This window comes from Halichoerus grypus, chromosome 9, assembly GCF_964656455.1.
Source record: "Halichoerus grypus chromosome 9, mHalGry1.hap1.1, whole genome shotgun sequence".
In the NCBI taxonomy this organism is placed as follows: Eukaryota; Metazoa; Chordata; class Mammalia; order Carnivora; family Phocidae; genus Halichoerus; species Halichoerus grypus.
Window position 1 is genome coordinate 117,573,157 of NC_135720.1, and position 21,294 is coordinate 117,594,450.

The 21,294-nt window shown below is 46.8% G+C and overlaps 2 protein-coding genes and 1 long non-coding RNA gene across 10 annotated transcripts; 1 reads left to right on the plus strand and 2 right to left on the minus strand.

Annotated features, from left to right (window-relative positions):
* Nucleotides 1-158: 158 nt before the first annotated feature.
* Nucleotides 159-14,042, minus strand: ATAT1 (alpha tubulin acetyltransferase 1). 7 transcript variants are annotated; one of them, XM_036120393.2, is made up of 13 exons: nt 13,881-14,042; nt 13,364-13,424; nt 13,167-13,258; nt 12,982-13,042; nt 12,746-12,859; nt 12,442-12,543; nt 5,710-5,755; nt 5,540-5,608; nt 3,944-4,015; nt 3,536-3,779; nt 985-1,064; nt 850-892; nt 159-509 (listed from the first exon to the last, which is right to left on the minus strand). In XM_036120393.2, exons 1-13 carry the CDS (start codon nt 13,985-13,987, stop codon nt 335-337), a joined length of 1,266 nt encoding a protein of 421 aa, XP_035976286.1. In that variant the 5' UTR covers nt 13,988-14,042; the 3' UTR covers nt 159-334. The 7 variants fall into 7 exon arrangements, with proteins under 7 accessions (XP_035976286.1, XP_077911731.1, XP_077911733.1 ...); XM_078055605.1 differs by having other exon boundaries at nt 985-1,097; XM_078055607.1 differs by lacking the exon at nt 13,881-14,042 and adding an exon at nt 13,534-13,874 and having other exon boundaries at nt 985-1,097.
* On the plus strand, nt 3,979-6,876 carry LOC118553402 (uncharacterized). Its single transcript, XR_013441345.1, has 2 exons — nt 3,979-4,041; nt 5,241-6,876. It is a non-coding gene; the product is annotated as an uncharacterized LOC118553402 (long non-coding RNA).
* Nucleotides 14,043-14,554: 512 nt separating the features above from the next.
* Nucleotides 14,555-21,086, minus strand: MRPS18B (mitochondrial ribosomal protein S18B). Of its 2 annotated transcripts, XM_036120401.2 has the most exons (7): nt 20,931-21,085; nt 19,685-19,793; nt 19,481-19,578; nt 19,284-19,352; nt 17,467-17,533; nt 15,925-15,984; nt 14,555-15,146 (listed from the first exon to the last, which is right to left on the minus strand). In XM_036120401.2, exons 1-7 carry the CDS (start codon nt 21,006-21,008, stop codon nt 14,851-14,853), a joined length of 777 nt encoding a protein of 258 aa, XP_035976294.2. In that variant the 5' UTR covers nt 21,009-21,085; the 3' UTR covers nt 14,555-14,850. The 2 variants fall into 2 exon arrangements, with proteins under 2 accessions (XP_035976294.2, XP_035976295.2); XM_036120402.2 differs by lacking the exon at nt 19,284-19,352 and having other exon boundaries at nt 20,931-21,086.
* Between the last annotated feature and the right edge of the window lie 208 nt (nt 21,087-21,294).

The following is a 21,294-nucleotide window of genomic DNA, read 5'->3' on the forward strand; positions in this document are numbered from 1 at the left end:
GCTTGCCGGCTCTCGAGGCCGTCTCAGAGCGCTTGCGCAGTAATTTAGGTCCTGGCGGTGGCGCTTGCGCAAACACCTGGGAGAAAATGGGCCTGAACCAGGTACAACGAAGAGCGAGGGGTGGGGTTGAAATAATGACAATCAACTTCCAGTAGCTCTCCTGATAAAAATAAATACTTTTATTACTCAGGTTAAAAATAAAATACAAGTGACTTGGCATTGATAAAGCCTGTTGAATTAATGAATGAATGCATGAATACATCCATTATGAGGGCGGGCTTTGGACCTCCTGTAGTGAGAATACTGACTTTGAAGGTGTGAGGGGGTGTTGCGGTCACCAAGGCCTGGTGCTGCGACGGTCCTGCAAGTTTCGAATGAACCTGGCGTTGAATATGTCCCCACCCATTGTCCAGGCCTGGGCTGGCAGGGCCTGGGCCTGAGGAGGAACTGTGTGCATGTGTTCCTCCCCAGACCCAGCCTGTGACAAGACCTGCTCCTCGCTGGCAGACCTGGTAGGTGGGAGGGAGATGGAGAGTGGGTTATAGGGATATTAAAGTGGCAATTAAGAGCAGAGACTCTTCAAGGTCTGTCGGGCCCTGATGTAGAGTAGGACATATGATGGCGTATGAGGCTGAAACCATTAGTGCTACGTCCAAATTTGAAACCCCTCAGTACCAAAGGTAAGCACGAGTTGAGCCTATGGGGAAAGAGGGTTTCAGGATATTAGGATGTTAGGTAGAACAGTTTGTGGGAGGAGCTGGTGTTCAGAGGAGAAAGGAGCTGAGAGTGATGTTAGGAAAAGGAGTCAGAGGTGGTGGGAGGCTGGTGGAGGAGGGGCTCAGACCTCACCTATTCTCTGTTTCCTGTTCCCCCTGCTTCGATTCTTGGTTGCCTATGGAAACACCAGGCATGTGCATGGGAAGGCTGGAGTAGGTAGTGAATATGGCCTACCTGATTTGAGGGTAAAGAGGGATGAATACTTACCTGTATTGGGGGATGAGGAATTCAACCCCCCATGGCGGCTGTAGCAGCAGCTTTGGGCTACCAGCCCTGGGGGAGCCCCCCTGTAGAAGAAATGGGAGATGATGGGGAAGAGGCTATAGGAAGAAAGATGAGTGGGTATGAGGGAATCAGAGGAGAGGAATGAAAGGAATAGTACAGGAAAAACAGAAGGGTAATTACCATTCCTATGGGGTTTTAAACTAAGCTGTGCCTCAGAAAAGGGGAGGGGGCTCATTTTATACCCCAAGACTTTCTGGAGCAGTTCTGGTTTGTTGTTGTTAAGGTCAAATGTGTTAAAAGTAAGGCTAAATGTGATCCAAGTTATGCCAGAAAACCAGACTCAGGCAAAAAAATTTGTTGGACCAGGTGCCCTGGTGTTTGGTTTAGAAAACATGGTTATTTTAATTATAGGATACATCAGACCAGAGGGAAATAGGGAGTGACAAGGCTGAATTCAGGAGGAAAAGGAATTGTCTTGAGAGAGGTCCAAGGATGGGCGAGAGGGCAAGAAATCAGAATGGGAAGAGGAATTCAGGGAATAGTCAGGAGACAATAAGTGGATCCCAGAGATGTTGCTAAATCTTGACATTTCAGCAATGGCTGGCCTACACTAAAGGGTAGAAGTCACTGGGAAGAGCTGGAGGTTTCTGGAGGGAATGGGGGAGTAGGCCTAGAAGCCTATACAGAGGGATCCAGGGGCTGACAGGAGACAGAATCCGCAGAAGATCCAGCAGATCACAAAGGTAAGGAAGATCAGAGGACCAGGGATCCCAGGGAAAAAAATCAGGTGACACACAAACGAGGCTGAGACCTGAAGTTTGGGGTTTTTTTGATTTTTTTTTTTCATTGAAAATGTCCATTTAAAAAACACAAAAGAATGCACACTTTATTCAGACAACACTGAAAAGGAGAAGGAAAAGGAGTTGGGAGAGAGGGAGATCCTGCTCCCAAGTACTGGGATGGGGGAACACGGTGGGGGTACCTGATCTACCACACATTCAGAGAGTAGGGAGGGGGAAGATGGTCCATACCCTGGGTACGGAGCAGGGGAAGGTTCTTGCTATGGAGGAAAGGCCAGAGGAGAGTTCCCCTATCACCTCGAGACAATCTCACAAGACCGGAATATATAATCACCTACCTACTGGGGCAGGGTGTATGCGAGAGAGGATCCCAGAAGCTAACAGATACTTGAGACTCAGGGCTTGTCTTCTGAAACATGGCTAAGAGTGATCCCAGGATACTCAGTGGGATCTACTGCCAAGAAACAAACTTCCTCACAGAATCTGGATCTGGGGGAAGTGGTGGTATCTTTAGAAGTGTGGGGAGTCTTTAGAGCCTCAAAGCAGACATCAGCTTAGGGGTTCCCAGACACATACACAAAAAATGGGGAGATTAAGAGTTTGGCAATGTTGAGTGGATCCCTTTGGGGACTGTCTTTATCACTGAACTGCTCTGAAGCAGAGCTCGTTGGCTGTCTTCAGCAGGCTGAGAAGGTAAGTGTGGTAGGCAGCACGAAACAGTATTCGAGCCACCAGTAACACTGTAGAAGGACTATGGGATTTACTCCATGGACAAGACTCCTTAAAAGGTTTCCCTGGCACAGGAGGCCCTTGGACCTTCCTAAGGTGTTCTAGATTCTAATAGCAAGCAAGAGTGTGCTTCTCTGGATAATGAGTATGAGCCACGCAACCAAGGGATCTGGCAGCGAATCAGGCTATCTTGTGGGAGTGTTCAGAGCCCACTTAGGAAAAAAGGCGTGCTTTCTACAGTAAGAAAAGCTACAAAGTATTAGGCCACCTGGGACCCTGACAACACCTTTGCCCAAGAAAGAGGAAGAGGGAATCCTAGGAGCTCTGTCAGGTTCCACTGGAACCTGGGGACTACAATGGAAGAGTGGACCTGGGGTTCTCAGGGAGAAGGGGCTCTGCCTACCCCAGGTCTCCCAGGGAGGGAAGGGGGTAACTATCTGTCAGTATCGACTCTCATCAGAGCGGGGAAGGGAGCTGTGGAAGGGTGTTATGGACAGGAGAAAGGGCAAGGGAAAATGGGGGAGAGAGAAAAACAGAAAGAGAAGTCAGAGGTGAAGAGAAAGCTAGGGAGAGAAATCAAGGAGATGCCCACTCTGCTGGGATGGGTTCCTGCTATACAAAGGACTAACATGAGGCCAGTGGCTCCCCAAATTGTCAGAAACATTGCATCTTCCCAGTAAGCATTAAACCAAGATTTCCCCAATACGAGAGACTCAGTTCCCCCCAACCCAATGGATCTGTTATTCCTATCCTTTCTCCCATCTCTCACTTTAAAAACTAGAGTCCCTAGACTCCATATAAAGTACTATTGTACTCCTTCATGTAACTTATTTCCAGACTGCTCCCACAAATCTGGTCCAATATACTCTTCTCAAAAGGTGTCAGGACTCTCCAATCCCCCTGTCCTATTGCTTCTCATCTCTGGCAGATCCAAACTGCCCTTTGCCATTGCTAACACCCTCTTTGACAGTCCTGAGGCTCCCTAACCCTCCAACTCCTATTACCTGGTGCGCCGACGTTGGGCTGGGCTGCCCCCAGGGTCGGTAGCAAGCAGAAGGCGGGCGGTAGGGTGTGGGGGGCAGAGGCGCAGGGAACGCAGCAACTCCTGCTCTGGCACAAAGGGGCGGAGGGGACCCCGTTCTGGTGAGTTTCCCAGGCTGCTGGAGCGGGGGGGTGGATGGGCTGGAGGTGTAGCACGGCGAGGGGCCCTGTTCAGGGGCCACGGAGGCTCCACAGCTACCTTCAGAACTGGCAAGAGGGAAAATACAGAGCAAGACGGAGAAAGAAGAGAAAGGAGAAGAGAGTGATGACAGCAAAGATTTGGGTAGAAAAAAGAGAAATCAGAGCCTTTAGAGAGAACTACTTGTCCTGGGTTAAGGCCCCCAAGCCCAGCCACCCTACCCGAGTCTTACATTCTCGGTCACTAGAGGAATATGGCTTAATGTCTCCCTCTGCTCTCTTGGGTGGCAGCTTTCTTGCTGGAGCTGACAGTGGACAGGACACAGACAAGGTAAGCATTAGAAGATATACTTTGCACCCCTCCTCCCAGCTACTACCCCCTTGACCCCAAACCTCTGCTCCCTCACACCACAGTTCCTCCTGGGGGAAGAGAGAGTTCAGTTCAGCTCCATCGCAGAAGCTGTGGCAATGCCTTCACGCCAAGAGGGAATTCAGGGGAAATGCTGGAGCACTTTTGAGGGGAGCCAGAAGGAGCAGGCCAAATGCAGAGTTGGGGGAAAAGTTCTAGGGGGAGACTCGGGCCTGGGAGATGCAGGAGAAAGGTGGCTAAGGGAGGCAAGCTCTTACTGTCAGTGGGTGCTGTCAGGCCCCCCTGGGATTCTGGGGCAGTGGAATGGTCCCAGCCGGGCCCTCTAGATGAGATGGACAAAGTCCTTGGTTAATTAGGAATTGCTTTGGAGAGATCAGGGGAGGTTAGGGTAGGGCAGAACCTCTCCTTCTAGGGCAAGATTGAAGCTTTATTAGGAAAAACAAAGTTTGAGGAGAAAACAAAGACACTTGGGAGTTAGCAGAGTAAATGGGAGGCTAACATACTATCCAAAGCTCTGCTTCCCATGCTCTCGCTTTTCTATTTGCTCCCTCCCTTTCCCTCTCAAGAGGTTCTCTATTGTGTGTGGCAAAGGAGAGATTTCTCAGCAAATCCACTTAAGCTTTATCCATGGTCCCCTCCCCTGTGGGCTTGGGCCCTCACCGCCCTTGTGGGCCCTCACTCCCTCTCACAGCCTGTAGTCAGCAGGAGCTGGATGGGGGAGGCCTTGGCAAGCAAAGCAAGTCCTGGATATGAACTGCCTCCCAGTGCCCGACACTGGTCAAAGCTAGTAATGGTAACAGATTGTTCTTCGGGTAGTGGTTACTCCCTTTCCTGGCTACGGAGGAGGGGCGAGCTAGCCACAAAGCCAGCTAGCTCAGCATGGGGGCACTTTTGTGCAAGCTGTGGGAGGCAGTGAGGAAGGAGTGGGGCTCAGACTGGCAGGGAATATGTGTGTATGAGGAGGGAATGGGGAGCTTGGGCAGCATTTCAGTACCTCCTAGATTTGGTTTCTCCAGATCAATTTCATTATTTGGTTGGAAATATTATAAAATCTGAGCGTTATTTTCTAAAACTAATATTTAACTTTGGACCATTCATGTCACTATTCTATGACTGGAAATGGAAGGGCTGACCGCACTTGTCTGTCCCTTGACTGACAGAAACCTGAGGGGTCTGCAAAGGAAGGTGACCCTGGCCTATTTTGATGGGCCTGAAGCGGCAAGAGACCACATCAATATCAATCATCAAACAGGTCCCAATGAGCTCACTTAGTTAAAAGTTCTGACAAGTGTAAGATGTACTAAGCTCATGAGGGCAAAAGCAGATGGGTAACAACTGCTGGAGACTTGGGCTGCTTGAGAATTCTCCCAAATTGCCCACAATTGCACTGTGCCCCCTGTGGCCTCCAGAGGAACTAGCCACCATGGCCTACAGTTCCGCCCATTCACTGCAGCTTTACCAGCGGGTGTAGGATCAACCATGGCAGCGCGAGAGTGTCGAGATGCCCTCAGGGAGGGAGCAGGGGGCCCTGTGAGAAGGAAGCGGTGGTGCCCCTCAGTGAGGGTGCCAGTGGGATCAAGAATCCACCTCTGTCCTTCCCCTCACCCCAACTACTTGGCCAACACTTACGATGCTGATGGGCAAAGAAGCCTTCGAAGATCACAAAGTTGTTGACCTATGAGATGAAACAAGTGAAATATATGTTGTTCATTCAGCCATTCACCACTACACGGGGACACAACCTGGTCCCATAAAAACCACAGTGGGAGGAACAGAAGCCAGCCTTCCTGTCCTTGTTGACAGACTCAGTCAAAAACTCAGACCCTGGTAAGCTGATCCTAAAAGTTGATATGGAATTATAAAGGACCTCAAATAGCCAAAACAATCTTGGAGGATTCACACTTCCTGATTTCAAAACTTACAAGGTATCGCAATCAAAATGGTATGGAAGAGGCCTGAAGCTAGACATACAGACCAATGGCATGAATAGAGTCCAGAAATAAACCCATGTGTCTATGGTCAATTTTCAAGGGAGTGCCAATACGAGTCAATGGGGGGAAAAAACAGCTTCTTTAACAAATGGTGCTTGGACAACTGAATATTCACATGCAAGATAATGAATGTGGACCTCTACCTCACATCAGACAAAAATAATTTCAACTGGGTCAAAGACCCTAAATGTTTTGGGTTTCAAAAATTTTTTTTAAGTTTATTTATTTAAGTAATCTCTGCATCCAATGTGGGGCTCAAACTCACAATTTGGAGGATCAAGAGTCACATGCTCTTCAGACTGAGCCAGGCAGGCACCTCAAAGATCTAACTGTCAAGAGCTAAAACTATGAAACTCTTAGAAGGAAACATGGGGGCGGGGGTGCTTGGGTGGCTCAGTCAGTTGAGCGGCTGACTCTTGGTTTCGGCTCAGGTCATGATCTCAGGGTCATGAGATTGACCTCCGCATCAGGCTCCGCGCTCAACTAGAAGTCTGCTTAAGATTCTTTCCCTCTGCGCCCCCACCCTGCTCATGCACTCTCTCTAAAAAAAAAAAGAAAGAAATGGGAAAATCTTCATGACCTGGATTAGGCAATTGTTTCTTAAATATGACACCAAAGCATAAGCAACATAAGAAAAAAAAAACAAAACTGGACTTCGCCAAAAGCAAAATCTTTTGTACTTCCAAAGACACGATCAAGAAAATGAAAAAACCCACAGAATAGAAAAAATATTGCGAACACTACGTCAAAAACTAATGATGTAATGTATGGTGATTCACATAACAATAAAAAATTTTTAAAAATATTTGCAAATCATACATCTGATAAGGGTATTATATCTAGAACATATAAAAAACAGTTACAACTCAAGAACAAAGAACACACTTTAAAAATAAGCACAAGGGGGCGCCTGGGTGGCTCAGTCGTTAAGCGCCTGCCTTCGGCTCGGGTCATGATCCCAGGGTCCTGGGATCAAGCCCCGCATCAGACTCCCTGCTCCGCGGGAAGCCTGCTTCTCCCTCTCCCACTCCCCCGGCTTGTGTTCCCTCTCTCGCTGTGTCTCTCTCTGTCAAAATAAATAAAATCTTTAAAAAAAAAAAAAGTAAGCAGAAGGAGGGTGCCTGGGTGGCTCAGTTGGTCAAGTATCTGGCTCTTGATCTCAGCTCAGGTCTTGATCTCAGGGTCATGAGTTCAAGCCCCATGTTGGGCTCCAGGCTGGGTGTAAAGCCTACTTAAAAAAAAAAATGGGCATAGGACTTGAATAAACACTTCTCTGAAGAAGATATGCAAATGGTCCATCAGCACTTGAAAAGATGCTGAACATCATTAGTCAACAAGGAGATGTAAATCAAAACTACAAAGAGATACCAGTGCATACCCACTACCATAGCTAATTAAAATATAAAAAAAAAAGGTGGGGCGCCTGGGTGGCTCAGTCAATTAAGCTTCTGCCTCGGGTTCGGATTGTGATCCCAGGTCCTGGGATTGGCCCATGTCAGGCTCCCTGCTCCATGGGGAGCCTGATTCTCCCTCTCCCTCTGCCTGCCACTCCCCCTGCTTGTGCTCTCTTTCTCTCTGTCAAGTGAATGAATAAAATCTTTTTTTTTTTTTTTTAAAGATTTTATTTATTTATTTGAGAGAGAGATAGCAAGAGCAGGAACACAAGCAGGGGGAGTGGGAGAGGGAGAAGCAGGCTCCCCGCTGAGCAGGGAGCCCGATGTGGGGCTCGATCCCAGGACGCCAGGATCATGACCTGAGCCGAAGGCAGACGCTTAACGACTGAGCCACCCAGGCGCCCCAAGTGAATGAATAAAATCTTAAAAAAAAAAAAAAAGGAAAATGACAAATGTTGGTGAGGATGTTGAGAAATTGGAATACTCGTACACTGCTGGTAGAGGATGTAAAATGTTGTAGTCATTGTGGAAAAACATTCTGTCAGTTCCTCAAAAAATTAAAAGAATTACCATATGACCCAGTAATTCCACTCTTAGGTATATACCCAAGAAAACTGAAAAGATATGTGCAAACAAAATCTTACAAATATTCATCACCAAAACATGGAAACAACCAAATGTGAATCAGCTGATGAATGGATAAACAAAATGTAGTATATTCATATGATAGAATATTATTCACCCATAAAAAGGGATGTGGTACTGATATATGCTGCAACATGGATGAACCCTCTGAAAACATTATGGTAAGTGAAAGCCAAACATATTGTAGGATTCCATTTATATAAAATGTGCAGAATAAGCAAATTGCCAGAGAGCAGATTACTGGTTGACAAAGGCTGGGGAAAGGGGTATGGGAAGTGACTGCTTAATGAGTTCTGGGTTTCTCTTTGTGTGATGGAAGAGTTTTGGAATTAGCAGGGATAATCAGACAACACTGTGAATATACTAAAAACCACTGAACTGTGTATTTTAGATAGGTAAAAGAGTGCATTTTATCTCAAAAACCAAAAGTCTGTACCCTACTTTTTAGTTCTCCCAGGACCCAGGCTAATGGAGACAGGGTGCACAAAACACCAGGGAAGAAGAGGCATCCAAAACTTTCAAAACAGAAGCTTAAACATACACACATATACACACCAGGCCAAATGGCTTAAGTATACAAATACTGAGAATAACTAAGCTTTAAGTAGGGTTCAAATGGGTGGAACTGTCAAGGGAAGACATGCTGGAGGACAGCGTGCCACTTTGATAACTAGTAATTGACTCAGAGTGATTTCATTATATTATCATATTCAGTTTGGCCTTCACAACAATCCTTGGAGTCCCTGTGTTAAAGAGTAAAGGCTTGGAGACATGGCCTGCCCAAAGCCAAGTAGCTAACAAGTGACAGAACTGGGCCTCAAGCCCCAGACTCTAGCTGTAGCAGTTCAGCCAGGAATAATACAGTGTAGTCATCAAGAGTGGGCAATGGGTTAATTAATTAAATTTAAATTTAAAAAATAGCAATAAAGAAATAAATAGGGGCGCCTGGGTGGCTCAGTCTGTTAAGTGGCTGCCTTCGGCTCAGGTCATGATCCCAGGGTCCTGGGATTGAGCCCCGCATTGGGCTCCCTGCTCCGCGGGAAGCCTGCTTCTCGCTCTCCCACTCCCCCTGCTTGTGTTCCTTCTCTCGCTGTGTCTCTGTCAAATAAAATCTTAAAAAAAAAAAGAAAGAAACAAATAAATAAAATGTTTAACATTTTTTAAAAAAAGAGTGGCAATGGGTTCAAATTCTTGCTCTGCCACTTATTAGCTATGTGAACTTGGTCAAGTCATTAAATCTGTACAAACCTCAAATGGAGTCAATAAAAGTACCCACCTCAAAGAGATGTATAAGGATCAACTGAGATGATCCATGTAGATAGCACACAGAGCTCATGAATCATTGTTTACATGATTATTTATACTCTATGTTTTGGTCTTATAGGTTACCTGGCTATGCCTAATACTGTGCTCCTTCCACTGCTCTTCACTGCCTCTTAATGGAACAATGTACAAGGGGAGGACATTCTAAGTATAAATAGACCCTGCCTGTTTCCTGCCTTGACCCTGTCTAGCCACCCACCCTCCTCCAGAAACAAGCACATGCCCAGCACTCCTGCCACACCAAACTGCCTGCAATACCCCAGAAGATAATTGAATACCTATCTGCTTTTGCTCATGCTGGTTCCTGTATATGAAATGCACTTTAGCCTGCCCACTTGTCCACTGTCCCCATGACATTCACCTTTCAAGATTAAGCTTAAGTCAAGCCTTCCTTTACCCAATCCCCACCCCAAGGTAGCACTCACCATGTCTCTATACCTCCTTTGTAAGCACATCAATCAAATCATATTGTCCATGCTCTGAATCCAAGGCAAACTTGTCAACCCAATCCCAACCCCTCCTGCCCATGACTTTGCTTCAGCAATTCTCCTCATGTTCTCTGACATCATCACATTTTCTCTCTACCAAGGCATTCTTATGCTGTTGGTTCTTCCAACTGAAAACAATCAACCCTCTCTTAATCCACTTTCCCCTCTAGCTCTTGCTCTTTTTCTTTGTTCCCCTTAAAGCTGCATTTTTTTTTTTTTTAAGATTTACTTATTTGAAAGGGGTACCTGGGTGGCTCAGCCAGTTAAACACCTGCCTTCGGCTCAGGTCACGATCCCGGAGTTCTCGGGTTGAGTCCTGCATTGGGCTCCCTGCCGGGCAGGAAACCTGCTTCTCCCTCTGCCCCTCACCCCACTTGTGCGCTCACGCTCTCTCTCAAATAATAAATAAAATCTTAAAAAAAAAAAAAGATTTACTTATTTGAGAGAGAATGAGCTTGCAGGGCGAGTGGGGGGAGGGGCTGAGGGAGAGGGAGAGAAATCCTCAAGCCGACTCCCCGTGGAGCATGGAGCCAGACAGACACAGGGCTCAATCCCAGGACCCTGAGGATCATGACCTGAGCTGAAATCAAGAGTCAGACACTTCACCGACGTGCCCCCATTAAATCAGCATTTAAAAGAGTGGCCTATTCTTGTTATCTCCACTTCCTAGCTTCTCAATCTCCTAACCAATCCATGCAGACTTCCACCCACCATTGCAGGGAAAAGGCTAATTAGGATCACCAGTGGCCTCAGGTGACTAAATACAATGGTCACCTCTCAGGCCTCTTCTGACCTCACTGATCAGCAGCATTTTACTCAGTAAGCCATTTCTGTCTCCTGGAAACACCTTCCTCACTGGCCTTCCAGGGCACCCTACCTAAAAATTTTCATCTAATTCACTAGTGCTGTTCTCCTGCTCCATGACACCTCTTAAAAGAGTACTGGGTGGCTCAGTTGTTAAGCATCTGTCTGCCTTCGGCTCAGGTCATGGTCCCAGGGTCCTGGGTTCGAGCCCCATATTGGGCTCCCTGCTCAGCGGGCAGCCTGCTTCTCCCTCTCCCACTCCCCCTGCTTGTGTTCCCTCTCTCGCTGTGTCTCTCTCTGTCAAATAAATAAATAAAATCTTAAAAAAAAAAAAAAAGAGTACTCAAGGGCTCAAGTCCTTGAACCATTTCTCTTTCTCTATACTCACTCCTTGGTGACCTCATTCTGCCTCACTGCTTTCAATACCCTATGTATGCAGAGACCTATTCCAAACCTCTTCTCTTTTTAAACTCCAGAGAAGTACCCAACTGTCTACTCAACCTAGGATTAACAAAATCAAAGTGGACTCCTACTATATCTTCCCAAGGCTGCTCCACCTACTATCTCTGTTACGGAAACTTCATCTGTCCAATGGCTCAGGCTGAGTTTGGGATCATCCTTCCCTCCTTCTTTCTCTTTTTCCACAGATAATCTACCAGGAAATCTTATTTAACTTCAAAATATTTAAAATCTGACCACCCTTTACCCTCTCTACTGCTACCATCTTGGTTTGAGCCACCACCATTTTTCATCAGGATTGTTGCCTAACTGGTCTAGTTGCTCCTATCCTTAACAGCCAAAGTGATCTGGCTAAAAGTATGATGGTATCATCCCTCTGCTCAAACACCTACTATGACTCTCCTCTTTCCACTCAGAGCATAAGCCAAAGCCTTTACAATAACCTGTCAGATTGGAAATATTATTCCTCCCCCGCTGCTGCGTGATCTAATCTACACACTCCCCTTCAATCCTGCTGCTGTAGCCACACCAGCCAATTCACTTGCTCAGGCACATCCCCATCTCATGGAGTTTGCACGAGCCATTCCTTTTGCCTGGGATGCCCTCTCTGCACTCTCCGTTATCTGACTCACAAGCCCATGCACTCCCATCCCCACAGCGGTACTCGCAAGCCTTCTTAGTGGCTCTCATCTTTCCAGAGCACGTATCATCAACCATACTACATAGTCATACATTATGTTTGTCTCACCAACTAGGATATAAGCTCCACAAGGGCAGAAACTTTTATCTGTTTTGTCAAGTATTCCTAGTGTCCAGAACAGTGTCAAGTGCTCAATAAATACTTGCTAAATGAATGGATAGCATTAGTAACGTTATACTGTATTTACTTATACGCAAACCACATTCTCCATATAAAGCCAAACCTCCCAAAGGATAAGAAATATATACTTTTCTGGGCCTTAATAAACATTGAGTAAAGACCTCTGTAAAAACAAGGAGATGCAAATGAGCTGGCTATGTTTGGGGCACAAACATATTACTGGGTATACAGAACAGCAAAAAATTAAAATAGATGACTATGAATAGCTGCAGAATGAGAGATGTTACCACAAAAAAAGGAAAAAAAAAAAAAAAGGAAGAGCTTAGCTGTATGAAATGAATCCCATATAATGGGGAATAAGAAGTGCTTGGAAGGTGCCACTTCTTTGCTGAGCATTAGTAAGGATCAGTAAGGATCTACCCTCTGAAACCTCTAACCTGTGGAACTGTGGTCTCCAGGTTGTAATGTTTATTCAGGAACTTAAGCAGCTTCTGTGAGGGTCGGTCAATGGCCAGTTGGTGTGGTTCAACTCGCTCCTTCTGCAGGGAACAGGAGACTCAGGGTAGGAGAAGGTGGGGGGAGAGCATGCCAACAGGAACCCAGCAGCCTGGGAAGGGAATAGGAGGATATGGGAACATGGCAGGCAGGAGGGTGGAAGGCAAGGCCTCTGGAAGGGCTCAGCGCAAAGGGGCCTTTGATCTCTATTTTGGATGGACTGGTGAAAAGATAAGTAAGTGACACCTGCAACATATAGTGGAAGAGTTCTCGCCCATGGCCATGGCGCTGAAGTGACTCATGGATGTAAAAGTCTAGAATGCAAAGTGGTTCTACCTCATTGTGAGCCTCACGATCATCCTACGAGATAAAGAAAAACAAGTACCTTTTAGGACCCAGACATCGTTGCCACCTCCCAACTCCCAGCACTTTTATTCTCAGAAGCCAAGGCATGTGAACTCTCAGCTTCCAGTAATACTCACCAGTACAAAGAGTTTCTTGTATCCAACTTTAAGGAAGCCGATAACGGCTCCTTTTCCAGCCCTGTAGGATGGGGAAAATAGTAAAACAAGCTAGTAGCAACTATTTGTAAGGGAGAGTCAAAAAAGGAAGAGGGGTTGGGGGAGGAAGGAATCAAGTATGGGATGGAAGGGCATTTGGCACTCACGGTCGCGCTGAAGTGTCTTTGAGCACATACATGACATGGCGGTTACTCTGCATCCTTGATGCACTGGTGATGGGAGCAGGAAGATGCTGAGCCTGCCGGGAAGATAGACAGACTTTCTGCAAGTCCATTTCAAAGGACCTATGCCTCCCTTATCTACTGGCCCCAGAGAGCCCCTCCATCTAAAGACTCCCCAATACCTTGGCAGAAGCCTTGCCCAGTTCATCTACAATGGTCATAATTTGCTGCTGCAGATCAACACTACAGAAAAAAAGAAACAAAGAGTCAGATACTCACTGAATTAGAGGGTCCTGGGAACCTTGGCCACAAGCTCAACCCAGGTTCAGCACTTAAGACTCTCTGACCTTACCTTGGAGACCTCCGATCTGATTTTCCACCCCACCTTTCTGGAACCCAAACTTCTGCCACACCTCTTTTTCAATACATTACACTCCCCCCTCCCTGAGGTTTATTGTGGGGAAGCAGGAAGGGCGTGTCAACCACATCCTTTGGTTAGAACAAATCAGGCCAAGGAGTGAAAGGTCACAGATGCAAGTGCCCATCAACTCCACTAGGTCTAGGGTCAAAGGTCACCAGAAGGTTGAGCCAGAGCAACAAAAGGAGGTCACTAGTCAGTGAGAAGGGGGCGTGGTGCCTGGACCAGGTTTTTTAGAAGAACAAGGAGAGAAGGGCCTTGGGGCGGGTTTGAGATGTCACCGGGCCGGCGTTGTGGTTCCGGGTCGGCGGGCTGGGGGTCGCAGGTGCTGATCCAGCACCGTGATCCGCTCCGGGAGCAGCGCATCCACATCGAACGAGAACTCCATGGCCCATTGTGCGTGGACGGACCCGCCCCGTGCCACGTCACTTCCGCCCCTCCCTGAAAGGAGGAGGTCGGGGGAAGGAGAGGAAGCACTTCAGGGAGCCTTTATTTCCCCGCTATGCAGGAGGGGCTCAGGACCCGCCCCTCGGGGGCCGCCCCACCCTCCTGCCCATCCCCCCTCATCGTCCCCACCCCTCCTCCTCCCCTAACTCCCGCCAGGCCAGTCCCTTAACGCCACTCCCCCGCCCCCGCCCCCCACCCCGCGGGTGCCATAGCAACGCATTTTTCCTAGCCTAGTGTCCCATTCTCCAACCCTTTCAACTGCCCCTCCCCACACCCCCGCCCCAATCAGGAAACTGCTAGGTATGGTGGGGACACTGCCACTGCGTTGGGCACAGGAGGCCAGAAAGGTGATCCTGACATAATGGCCCAACTGCTCATATCTGGTGGCTTCTGGTCCCAAGAATCACTGGCCAGTCTGGCTCAAGCATGACCACTCCTCTCCCCACAGCCCCACCCATTCCCCAATTCCCCCATCCCCGACACAAACGGCATTAATCTTGAAACTCAGTCCAGAAACAGGAGATACAGCTTTATTGTGGAAAAGCCAAGTTAGCAGAAATCTGAAGCAAGTACAGAATGTTTAGCCTATCTACTATTTACAATATATAGGGTTTGGGGTTTCCCATACACATCTGTCCTGCCCTCCCCTAAACCTCAGAAGCATTTATTCCCTTCAACAGCCATCATTACTTCTCTCTGGCCCTAGGCCTGCCATTAGCCACATACAGACACAACTCTTCAGAGTGAAATCCCATCATGTAATTCCTAGGCACTATCTCTTAATTCCTTCCCAGTCTACAGCTCCTACAGAGCACTCTGGGGCTTCTCCTGCTCAGTGGAAGAGGCTTCAGCTGGGGTTGTGAGCAGCACCTCAGGCATTGACTCAGGTGGGGGACCACTCTCTTCTCGGAGATGTCCCTGATAGAGCCGTCGAAGGCGGGACAGCTCTCTCTCTGGTGGCTGTTTCCAGCCATACCATGGATACCAGGGGTCACCTGAAACCAGGGTGGGGGCTGGTGGAGTAGCACTCACAGCTCCATGAGAGGTACTGAAGTCAAGGTCCCGAGGTTCAACCTGAGGAATGTGGTAACTGAGGAGACCTAGGGAATTAAAAAAAGAGAAAGTGAGGGAGGGAAGCAAGGAAGGGTAGTTTGGGTTAAGACAATATGTAAAATGACATATAAAGGGAGGGAGGAACCAGTCAGAACCACTGAATATATTTATCCATGTTCTACACTGCACAAAGGCAACTGGCCAAGGGGGCAATGTGGACTGACATACTTACTGCTGGGACTCTAGTCTGCCAAGCTGTGCAGCCCTGCCCTAGGGCTATAAAGCTGCATCTGCCCTAGCAAAAACATACTTTTTTTTTTTTTTTTTTTAAGATTTTATTTATTTATTTGACAGAGAGAGACAGCGAGAGGGAACACAAGCAGGGGGAGTGGGAAAGAGAGAAGCAGGCTTCGCGCCGAGCAGGGAGCCCGATGCGGAGCTCAATCCCAGAACCCTGGGACCATGACCTGAGCTGAAGGCAGTCGCTTAACCAACTGAGCCACCTAGGCGCCCCGAAGCATACCTTTAATTTCTGCAAAGGTGTCATGGAGCCCAGGGCCAGAAATTTATACAAAGATCTCCCATGATCTATCCCTGGCATTGGGACTGATAGATATAAAAGGGAAGAAAAAGGACAGAGGATTAAGGCAACAGGGCAATGACAAGATAAGAGACTCAGGAGAGAGAAAAAGGGACAGTGGAGTACTGAAAGGAGATGTGGGTGCCACCTCCTCAGACACGAAGGAATATTTATATCCACCCTCCAGTCCTAAATCACCTTCTTTATGGCTAAGAAAAATGCACCGGGCCCCTTCTCATGCTCACCATGATCTCTGGCTTTCTGGATGGCCTGGGTCAACTTCTTATGTTGCTTCATACAGACCCCTGTAGGGAGAAAAAGAAAACTCAGTGCTCATTCTAGAAAGCACAGTAAATAGAGTATACAACTGCTTCTATATGGTTATAAAGAGCTGAGTTTGGAAAACTTGCTCTACCTAATAACCCTAGTTCTCTTGACCCTTCGATTGGCCTCAGTTTCCCCATCTACCCAACGGGAAGAATCCCCCCCCTGAGAGCTGAGATTAAGACTTTAGGAGGGTCTAGGGGCACCTGGGTGGCTCAGTTGTTAAGCGTCTGCCTTCAGCTCGGGTCATGATCTCGAGGTCCTGGGATCGAGCCCCACATCGGGCTCCCTGCTCCCTGGGGAGCCTGCTTCTCCCTCTCCTGCTCCCCTTGATTGTGATCCCCCTCTCGCTGTGTCTGTCAAATAAATAAAATCTTAAAAAAAAAAAAAGACTTTAGGAGGGTCTAGTCACTACAGAAAAGCTATTTCATGGTAAAACCTCCAAGACAGAAAGCAGAAAACAATTCATAGGGCAAGTGTGGTTAATTAAAGGTTTGGGTCGAACAATCCATTGAGAAAGATTCAGTAAAGAAAGAAAGGGCTCCCGATCTGGAGAAGGTGATCTGAGAGAGTAGCAAAATAGTTCCTTTAGCTTTTTATAGCTTTACTATAAAGCATTTTTTTTTAAAAGATTTTATTTGTCAGAGAGAGAGAGCGCACAAGCAGGGGAGCTGCAGAGAGAGAGGGAGAGCAGGCTCCCCACTGAGCAAGGAGCCTGACATGGGGCTCAATCCCAGGACCCTGGGATCATGATCTGAGCCAAAGGCAGACACTTAACCGCCTGAGCCACCCAGGCATCCCGGCTATAAAGCTCTTCTTTAAAACTCCCTGACAAACCAAACTCCACTGATCATGCTGCCATCCCCAAAATGGTAGATTCAGATTATTCTTTGCAAATTTATCTTGCTTTAGAGCAGGAATTGGCAAAATTTTTCTGTGCAGGGCCACATAAATTTTAGGATCTGCAAGTCCTACAGTCTCTGTCTCAGCTACTCAACTCTGCCATTGTAGCCTGGAAGCAGTTACACACAATATGAAAATAAGTGGACATGGCGGTGTGCCAGATTTGTCCTGTGGCCTTCATTAAGGAATAGATGTAATCTTGAATTGTTAGGATTATAACTCCAAATCTGGAAGATCTAATTGGATTGTCGATGGCAAAAAGAACTTACAGGACAGTCAATTTGCTAGAAAGCCTTTTGCAAAAGCAAAGAGACCCTACAGAAAGGAAATAATTACCACCACTTCTAACAGCTACATTTAGATAACTTACTTACATTGCTACTTGCTTGTACCTTTTGTCCACATGTGAATATATCCATTAAGGCAAGATTTCCAAAAAAAGTTCATTCACACTTTTTATGCCTTACGGAATAGCCACCAGATAACTGTTGTATCACTGAATAAATGAGGAGTGCTCCAAGGAAAGGCTATTCTGGTGGTGACAAGGACGATAGACTAACCTGTATATGGAGCATGGAAGATGACACCTGTGTGGGCGCAGACAAACTGTTCCAAGAGCTTCACGTTCTGTGGAGGAAAGTGGTGGGAAAATATAAGAGAGGGCAGGGAGAGCAGCAAGACCTTGAGAACCTAGAAGTGCACAATCCCTTCACGTGCGCATGGACACCCTTTACTCCTCTGTGTTTCTCCAGGTGCTACCCTCCTTCATGTCCTAGTTTTAGCTCCATCAATTTGCTGAATACATTCTTGAAAACTCCAGCAAACACTTCCCCTTTCTTGGCCTTGCAACCATTTCACATGCACACCCTACATTCTGTCACTGAGACTCACATAGAACCCTCTTCTACAGGGATTAGGTTCTAAAATCAGCCCTTCGTGCAAAAAATTGGGAACAGTCAGTTGGCAATCCCTGAAATCACCTAAAAAATATAGTACGTGTTTATAATGTGCACGTATAAATATGAACGTACATGATAGCATGCTTTGTGTAACATATATATTACTAACATCAATTTTAGAGGTCTAATTATGTAGAATGACTATCAGCCAGCAGGTTAATCACAGGAGATAACATCCATGGAAAAAAGTAGATGCGCTTGTGGAGTGAAAGAGCAAGCAGAATCATCTGCACTATTCAATTTATAATCTTTCTTCCTTGGTCATGTGATTGATTCTAAACTGTATACAACTGGTTACATTCTATTTTTTTTCTTAAAGATTTATTTATTTGAGAGAGAGTATGTGTATGTGTGAGTAGGGGGGAGGGGCAGAGGGAGAAGGAGAGAATCTCAGGCAGACTCCCCACTGAGCATGGAGCCTGATGAGGGGCTCACTCTCACAACCCTGAGATCATGACCTAAGACGAAATCAAGGGCCGGACATTCAACGGACTGAGCCACCCAGGTGCCCCTGTTCTATTTTTATAACCAATCATACACAGTTGAAATGGAGAAGTTATCTATCTATGGGACCCTTGTACAGTGGTGTCAGAAGGGACCTGAGAGCAGTCAGACACCCCAATCTGCTGACTGATATACGAATTCCTTCCAACTCCCCTGATTCAGCTTCTGCTCCAATACCTTTACTGCAAGCTCAGAAGAGCATTTTTCCCATTATTATTTTTACATGCTTTTTGAACTCTTCAAGGAGCAAGTCCTGTCCGTCCTTGCAATAAACGCTTTTTGAAAAATAAACTCTGTATCTGGCTTCATGTATCTGCCCTCCAGCCTTAAATCTTGGCATGCTACCAAACATCAACATGACAAAAATTTAAAAACAACAATGACAACAACAAAACCTTAGGGGTGCCTGGTGGCTCAATCTGTTAGCGTCTGCCTCCGGTTCGGGTCATGATTCTGGGGTTCTGGGATCAAGCCCCACATTGGGCTCCCTGCTTGTCGGGGAGTCTGCTTCTCCCTCTCCCTCTGCTCCTCTCCCGCTCATGCTCTCTCTCCCTCACTCTCTCTCAAAAAAAAAAAAAAACCTCAGAAAAAAACTAACCCAATCTACTTGCCAATAATTGCAAATGGATATAAATGAACCTTTGGATATTGCTCTCCCATTAGAAATAGACATTTTTCTGGCCTCGCAATTTAGACTGTAAACTTCATAGGTAAGAAATGAAGATTTAGTATGAGCCACAGTAGAGGACAAAAGGCTGCAAAGAGGAATGTTTTTATACTACTAAAAAGTCAATGCAAATTAGACTGTAGGGGTGCTAAACTAATTTATGAAGAAGAGTGGGGCACCCATGGTAATCTCTTTAGCACTACAAAGACGCTCCAAATCCTTACCCTGGAAAAAAGACTGTCCTTACCCTAAAGTCAACATGCAGCTTGTGATCCCGGCAGATGGGGCAGGGATTCCCAGCAACTTTATCTCTACGCTGTGGAGAGAAAAAACTAGTAGGTGAAGAATGTTCAAAGTCCTGTGAGAAAAAGTGCTACCGCCACTGTCACTATGGTGTCCACCCCCACTCCACATTCCAGCCATGTACCACCTTCAGAAACTCACGATACATGTCTTTCGAGTCCGCTGTGGGGGTATTCCACCTTTGTGGTTTCTACGGTAGTCAGCCCAGACGGGGCGAGAGCCATAACGGTTCTGGTATTCTGAAATGAAAGACCACACAAGTTATTCCTGGTGGGGATGGTAGAAGTGTCTCTGTCCATTTATTTCAGACTCCACATGATCCTCCCCTTTCCCATTCAGAGGTACCTTCTGAGTCCAGGTATTTCCAGGGTTCATTCTTATAAAGGGTTATGGGAACTGGGGACAAAGAATCTTCCTCAGGGGGGCCTTTGGTGCAAAGAGTCTGGAGGGGAACCTATAAAGGCAAAAAATGAGAAAAGGAGTTGAAGGAAAGGACCTGATAGTTTCACTGCCCACATGTTAAAGACAAGAACCTGCCCATTGTATTAATGGAATATAGCAGGAATATATATAGAAAGTAGCATTTTTCTTAGGGTAAAACTTAGATCAACAACCACTCTTCCTGTCTCTGAGTGGATCCTGAAGGAGAAGCTAATGTGAGAGGGTAACTAGGATAAGTGACTGGGAAGCAGTCTTATTTGAGAAGACACACATGATGTGTTCGTGCTTTTGAAGATGTACTAAGAAAAGGGAGAAGAAAGGAAAAGGGAGGGTGTCTAGGTTCTTGGAAGGAAGATGTCTGGTGGGGAGAGGATGCATGACAGGTGAGTCTCCAACCCAATCCAACCCTGAATCATTGAATTGCCCAGCCTTACAAAAGTTGAAGGTCAACATTCCACAGGTCAGAACAAACTTGAGTCCTAACGCTAGCTTTAAAGCTACCAGGGCTGTTATTAACTCTGTAGTGACCCCTGTCACCACTGTTAGGGAGTGGCAGCTGTGAAAGCTTTCCTATCTCACCGTGCCCCCCCAAGAACCTACCCTGCCCTACCAAGAACCTCCAGTGTGGTGAGTACATGAGGCTGGAGGGAAACCTCAGTCTAAAGGACTAAGTTAAGGTCTCTTGTATGCTCTGATTAAAAAAACAAAACTAATTTAGTGAGAAAAAGAGAGCTAAGAAACTGGTCCCCAGGTCGTGAGAACATATCCTGGCTTTACCGGGAGATAGCTCAGCAGGTAGAAGTTAGTGTCCCTCAACTCAAGGACACTCCAGGGCATCACACATTTAGACATTATATGCATACTTAAGAGCTGGTTGTGTACGACCAAGAGGCCCAATCCTTCCCCTAATTTTTTAGCCGAGTTGGTAGCTTGGAAAAGGATATCTAACTCTTTTCCCTTGGCCGGGGATTAAAAATCCGCTAAGTATTGAGGAGGTCAAGGGGAAGGGAAAGGATGGTAGAAGCAGTGTTGCCTAGACAGCCAAGGCACTTGGGAAAGTCTCCGCTCCTGGATTCCCAGCAATGGAGCGATGACCTAGAGAAAGTATAACTAAGTGGCGGTTGTACAAAAATGTGCTCCAAGGAGTTACCTGAACTCCGTAGGCACCTCTGAAGGGCGAAAAGCTAGGAAGGCGCCTCAGCAATGAACGCAATACGGAGGCCGCCATCTTGACGTACGCCCAAGGCAGGAAAGGCCGGAAAGGCAATTGCGCATGCTCCAAGAAACTGGCTAGGGTAGGGCCAAGGGCGAGCCCGCAGTGCGGGAGGCGGCCGCGCACTTGCGTCAGTACGGAAGCGTAAAGGGGGGGGCTGTGGGGAGAGGCCAATTTCAACTGCGTCACAATCGAATTCGGCCTCAAAATTGCGTTTTTCTCGAACCAGTCACTACGACTTCTAGATCTCATACTTAGAGCTTGCGTTTTAAGCAATTTTGAAGGAGATTTCTACCGACAT

Excerpts from the sequence above, each read along its gene's own strand:
- ATAT1 (XM_078055605.1), bottom strand. The coding sequence starts at position 13,987 with ATGGAGTTCTCGTTCGATGTGGATGCGCTGCTCCCGGAGCGGATCACG. Across the intron at positions 13,425-13,880 it reads GGAACCACAACGCCGGCCCG|TGTTGATCTGCAGCAGCAAA; the intron begins GTGACATCTCAA and ends TTTTTTCTGTAG. Across the intron at positions 3,780-3,943 it reads TTCCTCTAGTGACCGAGAAT|TTCTGAAGGTAGCTGTGGAG; the intron begins GTAAGACTCGGG and ends CCCTCTTGCCAG.
- MRPS18B (XM_036120401.2), bottom strand. The coding sequence starts at position 21,008 with ATGGCGGCCTCCGTATTGCGTTCATTGCTGAGGCGCCTTCCTAGCTTT. Across the intron at positions 19,353-19,480 it reads GGACTCGAAAGACATGTATC|CGTAGAGATAAAGTTGCTGG; the intron begins GTGAGTTTCTGA and ends TTCTCTCCACAG. Across the intron at positions 17,534-19,283 it reads AGCTGCATGTTGACTTTAGG|AACGTGAAGCTCTTGGAACA; the intron begins GTAAGGACAGTC and ends TTTCCTCCACAG.